At 51.4% G+C, this 12,904-nt stretch overlaps 1 protein-coding gene across 1 annotated transcript; it reads right to left on the bottom strand.

Annotated features, from left to right (window-relative positions):
* Window positions 1–3,454: 3,454 nt before the first annotated feature.
* Window positions 3,455–9,056, bottom strand: PWWP4 (PWWP domain containing 4). Its single transcript, XM_055268422.2, is given in 1 exon segment — window positions 3,455–9,056. A coding segment is annotated over 1 exon segment (5,139 nt). The 5' UTR covers window positions 9,047–9,056; the 3' UTR covers window positions 3,455–3,907.
* Window positions 9,057–12,904: the final 3,848 nt, after the last annotated feature.

Here is a 12,904-nt window from a genome sequence, read left to right as displayed (position 1 = left end):
TAAAAATCAAGTAATAGTCCAGTCAGCTGTCCCTACATGCAGACCCTGAGATACTACAATCTGTAACGTTGCCACAGGTCCCTGTTCATCAAATGAGCCTGACCCCACCCTGATTGTGCCGCCCAGTACGACAATGGTGCCCAACTGAGCCCTGATAATTTTGTGTCACCGTCTGGCCCCTGCCATTTGAGAATCCTCCCATTGCCTGCCAGTTCCACGGCGGCGTCGCTTGCTTCCAACCATTGTTTTGAGAGGAGTCAAAGCAGAGGTTCTCAAAGATGCCGGGGCCACCCCACTAGCAAATTCCTCATTTTAGAGTGTCTTCTCAGCCCTCGAAGGGGACAACATTCACAGGTAGGGCCACTGGTCTCACATAATGAATCACATCTAATACTGCTCTCCGCTCAACCATTTCACCAATTGGTCAATATTCTGCCAAGGCAGTTCCCACAACTCCATGTCATTTACTGTAGGCTGTTGTTGCCCAAACGTGAAGCTGCCAGCCCAGCAGGATCTGAGGCCGGCCCCAAGACAGGGAACCCCACCTTATAGCTCTGTGCTCCCATGTAAATACACACTCCCCCATATTGAACTGTATTCTGTCTGCTGTCTTGCTGGTTCCACATGCTCAAAATCCATTCCCACCTATGCTGTCCCAGGTCATGCCAGGGCGAACTAGCCAGCTTCTGCAGCTTATCTGAATATGAGGTATTTCCCACCCAAACAGAAACCGTATTTCTCTTCTGTGCTGTGATCTTTCCTATTCAAACTTTGCGCTTCTCAGAGCGATGAAAGTTAGCGGGATGGATGTTAGGTAAGACAAGCAATTTTTTTGTTAGAGACTGGGTCTTGCTCTGTCTCCCAGGCTGGAGTGCGAGGGTGCCATCATACCTCACTGCAGCCTCAACCTCCTGAGCTCAAGCAATCCTCCCACCTCAGCCTTCCGAGTAGCTGGGACTATAGGCACATACCACCACGCCTGTGTAGTTTTTAAATGTTTATTATTGTACAGACAGAGTCTCACTATGTTGCCCAGACTGGTCTCCAGCTCCTGGACCCAAGCGATGCTCCTGCTTCAGCCTCTCAATGTGCTGGAATTACAGGCTCGAAGGCAACTTCTTTTACAGCAGCTCCCTTGGACGAGGTCTTTACAGAGCCTCCGTGAATAAGGGGATCACTCCCCAATTAGCAAGGGTTAGGTGGTTGCTAAGGCCAGGGTGAGGGTTCAGGAGATTCTAGGTATTCAAAATTCTCATGGTCGTCACCCTTACAAATCTGAGGGTTCCCCTCTTTCCCCGTCAGTTGCTTACTTGGACATAGAGACCTAGGAATGTGGTGTGAGCCGTCTCTGTGTGTGCAGCTCTGCCAAGCAACAGTTAAGATCAGGGCCTGATGTGCAGCAGTCTGCCTTCTGAATGGAGAAGGCATTCTCCATTCTCCATTCTCCTGAACCTAGCGGGTCAGGATGAGTGACAGGCTGGGCTCTGTCATCAAACACACAGGCACATGTGATGGAGATCCAGCTCAGGGCAATCATGGAGGGGCCGCAGCATCTGCTCAGGCTGGAAAGGATCTCAGAGTCTATATATCCCTCAACCCACCCACATGCCCCGGATGCCTTTCAGTGACCCTGATTCAAGGAGGAGGAGAATAGATGCATGTCCGAGGCACGTCTGGCTCTCTTCAGTGGATGCCCCAGGTGTCAGTGACATCCAAGAGAGACCAGGTCTCCTCCCTTCGCCCCAAGCCAACAGGCACCTATGACCTCACATAGTTGGGTGAACCTGGGGCTGTGCTCTCAAAAACAGGCTGTCGGCCCATGACACTGGTGAGAATTTCTCACCGACAGGAGGAAGCAGTGCATCCTTGTTACCTTAAAGATTAGGTTGTCGCCTGAATCACCACATTCCCATCTGTTTCTATGTCACCTGAAGTCGGTCTTCAGAGCAGAGCCTTCAACCACGCTTCACTTGCTCTCCCGATCTAGCATGAGGTCAGGAATGAATGAATGGGGTAGTAAAGTAATATTAGAACCTAGGGATAAACGTGGCTCCACGAGAAAGCTGAACGCAGGTGATGTGTTGGAGACACAGTGTTGTGGAGTAACTAAAGTGTGTTGTCTCGGTGTGTGTGGTCCACACAGAGCGCGGTGACGGTCTGTTTCCAAATAATTGCCGGGGCTATGAGGATGTCACATGGACTGTCCAGGCAGTGTGCCCAGGAGTCTTGGTCACACTCAGGCAGAGTCTAGAGAGGGTTCCGTCGGGACTGATGTATACGCCACTTGGAAGTTTCTCTTCTGAAATTTCGTCAGAATTTCCAAGCTATTATTGCTTTGGAAGTGTGTCTATGTATTTCCTAGACACTCCACCTATGGAGCTGGACAGTCTCAAGCATGACACAGCTGAAGTTCAAGGTGAGAGACACAGTGGTTTTAAGGTGACTCCAAACAGCTCCTGTGCCAATGTTACCCAAACACATGGCCATGTGAACACATAACATGGTCTCATGAGAACGGGTGACTTCCTCTAAGAACTAAAAAAGGACTCAGGTTCATGGTAAGGCCTTCACGTTTATTTTAACATCAAGTTTGAAAAACAAACTGGCTTTTCCATAGCATTTATCCTCAAAAACCATCTTGTTTCAAGTTAGCCTAGCAATCGGTGGGCTTCACAACTTAGGTCTGAATTGCATCTGTTTAATATTATTCCACCAAGGGCCGGCCCCACTTAACGGAATGAAGGCTGCCTCTGTGACCCATTTTTCCAACTCCCAGCCCTGGCACCTCTCCTTCTCTAGCAGCCCGGAATGGCTTACCAGCCTGTGTCTAGATTGCTGGGACCTGTTGGAGCTAGCCCGTGAATAAGTCGGAAGATGAAGCTCAGTGGCACTGAGACAAATGGCCAGGTCTTGGGGGACTCTGGATCCAGAACAAGGAGCTGGCTTTCCTCCAATTTATGGGCAGGTAGATGGGCTCCTAAGCAGCTGGGCCAGCCACATAGGTGGAGAGAAGCCAGGCCAAGAAGGAGATGGCTCTAGCTGCCCTCCACAGGGGACCGACAGTTAGAGGGAGAAGATCCATCACTGTCAGTTGTGAAGACAGCCTGAAGCCTGTTCTAGGAAACAGTTCAGCTGTTGAAGGAGGGTGTGGAATTTCAGGGAAATGCAGAGCGACAATCTTGCATGAAGCTGACAAGACGCTCACTGCACACCGAGATTTCACTCATGCACATACGGACTACGTGCAAGCCATTCGGTAACTTCATGTTTGGCCTGCAGTTTGCTTTTTGAAAAAGTATCGGAAGGTCGTGTTAACATAGGAGAAAATGTCTCTCTCATGGGATTCAACTCTTGGGGCTACTTTTCAAAAAATAAACAGGCATAGCAGGGAAAAGGCAGGAATTATCCGAAAAAGGGATCTGATAGTTTCTATCCCCGTATCGCCAAAAGAATGAAAAGTCTCACCGATGTTTCCATAAAAATATACATTAGGCTTTAAAAATTATTGTTGTTTAAAAGCTGATACCAGTGGCTTTTTGTGTAAAAGGATATAGGTCCTAAATGAAAGTACCAAGTCCAGTCAAAAGACATGTTATGAAAATCAATGCTCTTGTCTTTCAAACCTATCGGGACAACTACACATCCAAAGGCGCTGAGGGAATCGCAAGGGTTTGCAATCGTTTAACAAAATAGCTCTTCACGAGTTTGCGATGAAGACATGGTGACGAATGTGCCACCACCACATGCGAGAGATGGGCCCCAAATGAATTCCTCACGTTCCCAAAGTCTCGAATATCCAGAACATACTTACACGCGTTGGGGAAGGGAGGAGGCTTTCTCATTAATTCTAGAAAGGAGGCAGCTCCCTGCAAAGGTATGGGTGCGGGAGGGAGTGGGGAGGGGGGAGCTAATTAGCTTTACGCGTGGTTGCTGGTTCCCTTCTTGCCTTCTTTAAGATATTTCTGTCAAACAGCTCTTTCTCCCGGTAATGCACAGGTGGTCCTCGCAGATACTTCTCCTCTGCTGCCTTGTAATCCAGCCCATCAAGCGCGGCGATGGCACAAATCATGGCTTCCGGCAGAAGAACTTCCAGCACAAAATTGACTTTGTCATCCCTTATCAGAGTCAGCATGGTCTTGTCAATTTGCTTGTAGATTTCTTGTAAATGCTTGGCCACGACTTCCAATTGATCGTCATCCTCCAGGTATGTTTCAATGCAGCGCAAGTCCTTGCGTGGCTTCAGAAACTCGGTCAGCCACCTGGACTGCTTCCTGCCTTGCAAGATGTCCAGAAGGTGGGGGTCGGCCCCCTTTCTCTTCACGATGAAGTCCACCAGCTTCTGGTTGCCTCGGTCCCGAGCGGCCCTCATCCGGTCCGGGAGGATTTTCCTGCAAGGCCTCTTCCCGCCCAGGGAGGTCTCCTCCTCCCAGTCTTCCAGGTCGCCATAATTCACCTTTGGAAAGTCAATCTGCAGGTCTCCCTCTTGGATGGCTCTCCTGATTGGGTAGCTGATGTCTGCGGCATAATAGTCCAGGAAAGAGCCCTGGAAAGAACCCCGGACCAGTCCTTCTCTGTAGTGGGAAATCAGTGAGAAGCACCAGTTGACGCTTTGCTTGTAGGCCTTCTGGGCTCTCTTCAGCAGTTTCTCTTTCTCCTTACAATCCAGGTGCTTCAGCCTTCGAAGAGGAACTCGAATGCCCTGCTTTCCGTGCTGCAGGTTGGCCTCAAGCAGGAGCACCCTCGCGGTCTTGTCTGTGTTGCTGACACTCTTGACCACTGCTGGCCAAAACGGATGATCTTGAAATTTGAACCAGACCATGGTTCCCCTTTCAATGGGACGTGGCTCCTGTGGAAAAGCAAGGCTGGCGGGCTGCCCATCCTGTTTACCGTCAGCCCTTTGAACGGTGGTGACAGGATTAGCAAGCTTAGCGTCACCAGGCGTCTGAGGTCCTTGAGGTCTCCTCTGAAAATCTGGACCTGGACGCTTCCTTTTTCTATTGGCAAGCCGGAGTGAAGAAGGCAGCCTGTGCTGACGGGACACAGAGGATGCGGCCATACCTGCCCAGCCTGGCTTCCAGGCACCCTCTCCAGGGTCCTGAATGCTCCCCGAGAAGGGAGAACATTCCGGGGAAGCAGTCAGGGTTTTCTTCGGGCGGTCGTCCAGTGTCTCTTCCTTCAGAGCGGGGGGCGCAGGCCTGGTGAGACCTGGGGGCCGAGATGCACCCTCCTCCGTTACTGCGGGAGGCAGGGACATAAGAGTTGAGGCGTTTGCCCTTTTCTTCCCCTTTTTCTCACAAACATGCCGCGAAAGTGTCAGGGAATCCTGGCAGGCTCGGGGGCTTTGCAACACATGTGCTTGCATTCCAACTGGAGTAGGAGCAATGGCCATGAGCGCCCGTGACCTGTCCCTGCCCAGGGCACCTGGAGTAGGAGCAATGGCCATGCACGCTGGTGAGCCGTCACAGCGCAGGACGCTTGGAGTAGGATCGATGGCCATATGTGTCTGTGACCTGTCACCGTGCAGGGCGCCTGGACTAGGAGCAATGGCCGTGCGTTCTCCTGAGCTGTCACCACGCAGGGTGCCTGGAGTCTGAGAAATGGCTTTGCGTTTCCGTGACCTGGTACCCCGCAGGGCCCCTGGCATAGGTGCAATGGCTGTGTGAAATGGTGAGCTGTCACTGCGCAGAGAGCCTGGATTAGAAGCAATAGCCTTGTGTGCCTGAGAGCCGACACGGTGCAGGGCGCCTAGAATAGGAGCAACGGCCCTGCTTTCTCTTGAGCTGTCACAGTGCAGGACGCCTGAAGTAGGAGTAACGGCCTGGTGCGCTGGTGACCTGTCAGCATGCAGGGCGCCTGGAGTAGGAGCAAAGGCGGTGCACGTTCGTGAGCTGTCACAGTGCAGGGTGCCTGGAGTGGGAGCAATGGCCTTGCGTTTCCATGACTTGTCATTGCGCAGGGCGCCTGCAGTAGGAGCAATGGTCGTGTGCACCTGGGAGCCGTCACCATGCAGGGCTCCTGGAGTAGAAGCAATGGCCGTGTGTGCTGGTGACCTGTCACCATGCAGGGCACCTGGAGAAGGAGCGATGGCCCTGTGCGCTGATGAGCTGTCACCGCCCAGGTCACCTGGAGTAGGAGCAATGGCCTTGTGTGTCTGAGAGGTGTCACTGCGCAGGGTGCCTGGAGTAGAAGCAATGGCCGTGTTTGCTGGCGAACTGTCACCTCGCAGGGTCCCTGGAGTAGGGGCAATGGCCGTTGAGCTGTCATCACCCAGGGCGCCTGGAGTAGGAGCAATGGCCTTGCGTTTCCGTGACCTGTCAGACCTGTTACCACGCAGGGCACCTGGAGTAGAAGCAATGGCCTTGCGTTTCCATGACCTGTCACCTCTCAGGGCCCCTGCAGATGGGGCAATGGCCATGCGAGCTGTTGAGCTGTCACCGCGCATGATGCCTGGAGTAGGGGCAATGGCCGTGTGCGCCTGAGAGCTGTCACCGTGCAGGGCGCCCGGAGTAGAAGCAATGGCCGTGTGCGCTGGTGACCTGTCACCATGCAGGGCACCTGGAGAAGGAATAATGGACGTGCGCCCTGGTGAGCTGTCACGGCCCAGGGTGCCTGGAGTTGGAATAATGGCCCTGAGTGCTGGTGACCTCTCAACGTGCAGGGCACCTGGAGTAGAAGCAGTGGCCTTGCATTTCCATGACCTGCCACCTCGCAGGGCCCCTGGAGATGGGGCAATGGCCGTGCACGCTGTTGAGCTGTCACCGTGCATCGTGCCTGGAGTAGGAGCAATGGCCATGTGTGCCTGAGAGCCGTCACCATGCAGGGTGCCTGGAGTAGAAGGAAAGGCCGTGTGCGCTGGTGACCTGTCACCATGCAGGGCGCCTGGAGAATGAATAATGGACGTGTGCGCTGGTGAGCTGTCACCGTGCAGGGCACCTGGAGTAGGAGCAATGGCCATATAAGTCCGTGACCCGTCACCGTGCAGGGCCTCTGGAGTAGGAGCAATGGCCCTGCGTTTCTGTGACCTGCCACCATGCAGGGCGCCGGGAGTAATAGCAATGGCCCTGCATTTCCTTGATTTGCCACCAAGCAGGGCGCCTGGAGTAGGTGCAATGCCCATACCCACCCGTGACCTGTCCCCGCACAGTAAACATGGAGTAGGGGCAATGCTCCTGCGTGCGTGGGACCTTTCACTGCACAAGGCGCCTGGAGCAGGGGCAGTAGCCCTGCTGGCCCCTGATCTGTCACCGGGCAGGGCTCCTGGAGTAGAACCAATGGCCGTGCGTTTTCGTGACCTGTCACAGTGCAAGGCACCTGGAGTAGGAGCAATGGCCCTGCGCACCAGTGACCTGTCACCACGCAGGGTGTCTGCAGTAGGGGCAATGCCTATGCCCACCCGTGACCCTAACTCGCACAATGCGCATGTAGTAGGGACAACGGCCCTGCGTGCTCGTGAACTGTCACCTCGCAAAGCACCTGGGGTGGGGGCAAGGCTGGTGTGCCCACGTGACTTTTCACCACGCAGGGTGCCTGGAGTGGAGGCGATGGCCCTGCGGGACCGTGGTTTGTAACCTCACAGGGCGCCTGCAGTAGGGGCAATGGTCGTGCGTGCCCGTGACCTGTAACTGCACAGAGTGCCTGGAGTAGGGGCGATGGCCCTGCGCGCCCATGACCTGTAACCTCGCAGGGCGCCTGGAGTAGGGGCAATGGCCGTGCGAGCCGCTGACATGTTCCCGCCCAGGGCGCCCGGATTAGGTGCAATGGCGGTGCCTGCCGTTGGCCTGTAACCGCGCCGGGCGCCTGGGTTAGGTGCAATGGCCCTGCGCACTCATGACTTGTAACCTCGCAGGGCGCCTGGAGTAGGGGCAATGGCCTTGCACGCAGATGACGTGTTTCCCCGCAGGGTCCCTGGAATAGAAGTAATGGCGCTGCGGGCCCGTGACCTGTCCCTGTGAAGGGCACCTGGAGTAGGGGCAATGGCCGTGCGTGCTGCTGACCTGTCTTCACGCAGGGCACCCGGAGTAGGGGCAATGGCCCTGCACACCCATGACTTGTAACCTCGCAGGGCGCCTGGAGTAGGGGCAATGTCCCTTGGCACCCGTGACCTGACACCACGCAGGACACCTGGAGTAAGGGCAATGGCTCTGCAAGCCCGTGACCTGCCACCGCGCCTGGCGCCTAAAGTAGGGTCAATGGCCCTGCTCGCCTGTGACCTGTCCTTGCACAGGGAGCCTGGTTTAGGGGCAATGGACCTGCATGCCCGTGACCTACCACCACGCTTGGTGCCTCGAGCAGGGGCAATGGCCCTGTGCGCCTGTGACCTGTCACTGTCCAGGCAGCCTGGGGTAGGGGCAATGGCCCTGTGCACCCAAGACCTGTAACCTCGCAGGGCACTTGGAGTATGGGCAATGGCCCTGCGTGCCTGTGACCTGCCACTGAGCGTGGCTCCTGGAGTAGGGGCAATGGCCCTGGGCGCCCCTGACCTGTCCCCGGGCAGGGTGCCTGGAGTAGGGGCAATGGCTGTGGGCTCCTGTGACCTGTCATCCCGCAGGGCACGCTTACTCTCTGAAGGGACCGTCGGTGATCTTGGGTTTTCCCTCTTCCCAAGACTCCTCCTTAAGTCGCCTTTGCATCTCCAATCATCTTCACGAGGGACAGAACTGGCTGGCTTTTCAGGCACCTTTGGAGAAAGCTGAGAGGGCGTGGTGCTCTCTAGTTCATGTGGTTTCCTTCCTCCAGCCAGATTTGTTCTCTCTTTCAGAATCTCCAGGGCCACCTGAAGGGTTCCTCTGTACCCCATCTTCTCTCTGAGTGGGGCACCGAGCTTCGTCTGTGCCGCTGCAGAGGCGGCAATGTCTTCCATTTCAAACTTAGTTGGGGTCTTCACGTCTGTGCTTTTCACCTTGACTTTTTCATCTACTGGGAGGATTTGAACTTCTAGAGAAATCGCCTTTTCGGGCTTCGTTTTTGGTGAAGTCCCACGTGTGCACAAAACCTTTGCTGGCCATAGTCGGCCTTTCCAAGAGCATAGGACGTACTCGGAGTCCATGATGAGCTGGGAAAAGGTAGCTAAGGGAGGCCGAAGGGTCTGCCTGCCACACCCTCTGCTACCGCAGGTCTCTCCTAAACCAAGCTGCTCTGCAGAGCATCCTTTGCCTTCGGACTGCAGAGGGTGTGCAGTGTGGGTGGGCTGTGTTCCTCCTCCTGAATCTCCCTGAGGCACTTGAACTCGTGTTTCCAATGGACAATTCTGGAGTATGCTGCAACATGGTAAAGGGAGAGCAGAAATGTATCAGGAAAGCATCCTTTCGTGAAACACGAAGCACCCTGCTCAGTGAGGTTGATAAAATAAGGAAACATGACAAGTGAGTCTTAGACAGAGGGATAGAGAGATGGCAAGTATTCGGGATCATACAGAAGGTCCACAGAAGCTTTATTACACAGCAAACCCAAGGCCTTCTGCTACTTTTAACAATTCCATCTTGAGGAGCCCCTGCATGGGGAGGTGGGTGTCCCGGCAGGGACCCCACGTTTCTTACTGAGTGTTCTGTGCCTTTGGGCTCCTTGGGCCGAAACCTGGGGAAATGCTTCCTGTTTTTATTTCTAGGGTGCTAGTATGGACCTGCGCTTCCCAGGAAGCCCGAGGAGGTCTCCCACATGCAGATGCTGGGTGTCGGCACCATGTCATGTGCACCATGTCATGTGCACCATGTCGGCACCATGTCATGTGCAAGAGCACGTAGAACCCAGAGCTGCGTGGCGATCATCCTGGTGGTTACTGGCTACCATCGGTCGTGAGGATCGCTGCAGGCAGCGGTCACTGGCTGCCATCTGCACCTCTCTACCGTGGCTTTAAACTTTTGCCTGCCGACACCAAATCAGTGACTCTTATCCTGAAAACAAGTGTCTGTACGACGACGGGCAAGGAAAATTCCACTGTGAAATGTCAGCGTGAAGTGAATGCAAGTGAATGTTTAGTAAATGGGGAAATCTTAGCCAGTGTCACATGGATCGCAGCAGGTTTGGTTCTGTGAGCTGGATCTCGTGCTGCTCACACTGCAAGCGCTGGTGTGCAGACCCTTCAACCCCACTTGTGCCCCTGAAGTGCGCTGTTCTTCTGGCGACCCAGTGGCACCACGTGTAGATGCTCAGGACCTATGCACTCCTAATGTCGACCTGGAAACACAAACACGGATAGGAAATTAAGCCAATCAAGTGATTCATCCTGTTCCCCTCCCCAACTCTTGAATGCATGCCCTTTTGAAACAGAACTGACATCTTCATCTCAGGCATCACGTAGTTGTCATCTTTGTTTTCTTCCTTCTTTTGCATCTCAAAAAATTTCCCTGTTATGCCCCTTAGCGTATGCTAGTCTTTTTCCATTTCAGAACCTTGGGAACTAGTGCTTTCCCGATAGCATTCCCCTAAGACAGATGGATTCCATGTTAGCAGTCTCTCTCTCTCTCTCTCTCTCTGTGTGTGTGTGTGAAATGAAATGTGCTCAACGAGATTGATAAAATGAGGAAACATGACAGGTGAGTCTTGTCATGTTACTGTGTTTTTCTGATTCTCAAATAACATGAAATGGGTTGGCATAGAATATGAGGTATGTAGACAGACATATGAAAGGACATCACGTCACAGAAGCTCAGTCTACATGATAACGTGCCTGCTCCCAAGGCATTGCCAGTGCGCCAGTGTGCACACACACATGCACATATCGTCTTCAACTGGAGCTCCCAAACTAAGAGCATAACTGGGCACATTGTCTTGTGAATGTCCATGTTCCTACCTCATTTGTGTGAACGTCTGTACAGTGAGGTTTCCCTGATAGTTCCAAACTTCATTTAATGAAATGTCCCATATTATAGAAACGTGCACTGAAGATGCCACTCTTTTGTCAATCCTTCACTTCCCACCTTCCACACCGAAATACTCTGCTAGCCTGTTGTTGTTTTCTATAGCCATTGTACAATATTTGGTACTGTGCAATATTGGGCATCATAGCTCACTTACATATTTTAGCTCATGCATTGTGGACTTCAAATTACATGTTTCATAGGCCAATAATCATTTCCTTAATAAATGCATGTGTGTGTGTCTTTGTTCACGGGCACTGGTAGACGTAATATGAAATGTATAATGATGACGAGATATACATACTTTAGGGAAAAGTTGTACAAAACCTTTCTTAGATGAGGGTATATGAACGTACAGGTTTAATGCCCTCTTCTTTAGAGAACTCAGAGCACTGGGCTGTCAAGCACAAGTGTCAACTGAGGACCCAGAACAAAAGTGAGAAGGAATCACCAATGACCCTGGCACTTCAATCTCCCCTTAACTGGACCTGCCAGCCCATGTCACAAAACAGGTGTGATTGGGCACCCTCAAGCCCAAGTCAATGCCTACCCACATCCCCAAATGCGGAGTTTCTCCTCTCTTCCTCTCTCCTCTCTCTCTCTCTCTCTCTGCATACACACACACACACACACACACACGTTGGAAACTCAAGGAGCCTGGCATTGATGCATAGAATCCATGCTCACTGCCTCTACACATTCCTGCAAATGTTTCTGCTTCCAGTACAAATGCTGTTTTCTTCTCCATTTAGTTTCTTATTTTAAACATAGACAGGGAAACATCTAAAGGGATGTCTAAAATTTCTAAATAGGAAATATAGTAAGCATCAGCAATCCAATTACCCAGAAATGCTTATTGCAAGTATATGAATCCACACACTCCAGAATTTTTGTCCTGTTTGTACACGTATATTTCTACAAGATATTTAAAAGCTTAAAGTTTGCACAGCCATTTGAATATTCTTCAGTATTGGCATCTGGCAACATCTTTACAGGTGTGAAACAGTTTAAGGGACTGCCTTCTACAGACTACCAAAATAGCCATTACAGCTACGTTCGGATGGCCAAAGCCATGCCTCCTTAAGAGAGATCATCAGAAGGGAAGTGTGTGAAATCCAAATATTAAATGTTCTCTCACCACATCATTGGCCCATCGCCCAAATACCTTCTATCAAGGGTTTGCATATAGTCTTGCTGGTGACTTTCTCCCCACATTTTGTACTAAGGGAAACACAATTGTTTTCTCTCCCTCTAGAGAGAGAGAGAGGTAGGTAGATAGGCAGATAGATGGGGGGTAGACGGATAGAGAGATGGATGCATACAAGTAGAGATGGATATCGATTGATGAGGTTGAATGACTCATAGGGATAGATAAAAATAGATGGATAAAAGATAGAGATAGATAAAGATACATATTAGCTAGAAGGTCTATAGATATTCAGAATAATAGAGAGCCAGAGATAGAGACATAGATGCTGGAGACAGATGATGAAGAGATATATAGAGAGAAAGACAGTTGGATATAGAGATAGATAAATATAATTTTATAGAAGATAGAGGCTTGATAGATATGAAGAATGATAAGAATAGATAGGTGATGGATGGATAGAGATGGATGAAGACAGATGATGGATGGACAGCAGAGTGGCTAGAGATAGAGCAAGATAGCTAGACAAGTCTACATCTATCTCTGCCTGGGTTTACCTTTACCTGTCTGTATTGCAGATCCAGCTAGATCATGATATGCAAATATTGATCTACTTCCGCATACCAGGATCCATGAGATAAAAAGGGAACATTCACTAAGCCCAACTCAGTTTTGTGAGTGAACCCAAGTTCTCAGATAATTGAATGAGTAGGACGATGCGTTGAATATTTTACTTCAAAATGAAATCAAACACTGCCTGCACAATGAGACTAAGCAGATGAAAATAAAAGGAAGACAGGATACATAGTGAGTCTACGTAACATCATAGTCAATTTCAGGTCCCTAAAGAAATTATCAGTAGACTATTTTCTATTTTTGGTGTATAACTTTTGTTCTATTC

Source organism: Symphalangus syndactylus, chromosome X, assembly GCF_028878055.3.
Source record: "Symphalangus syndactylus isolate Jambi chromosome X, NHGRI_mSymSyn1-v2.1_pri, whole genome shotgun sequence".
NCBI lineage: Eukaryota > Metazoa > Chordata > Mammalia > Primates > Hylobatidae > Symphalangus > Symphalangus syndactylus.
This window is presented reverse-complemented; position numbering and strand designations above follow the sequence as displayed.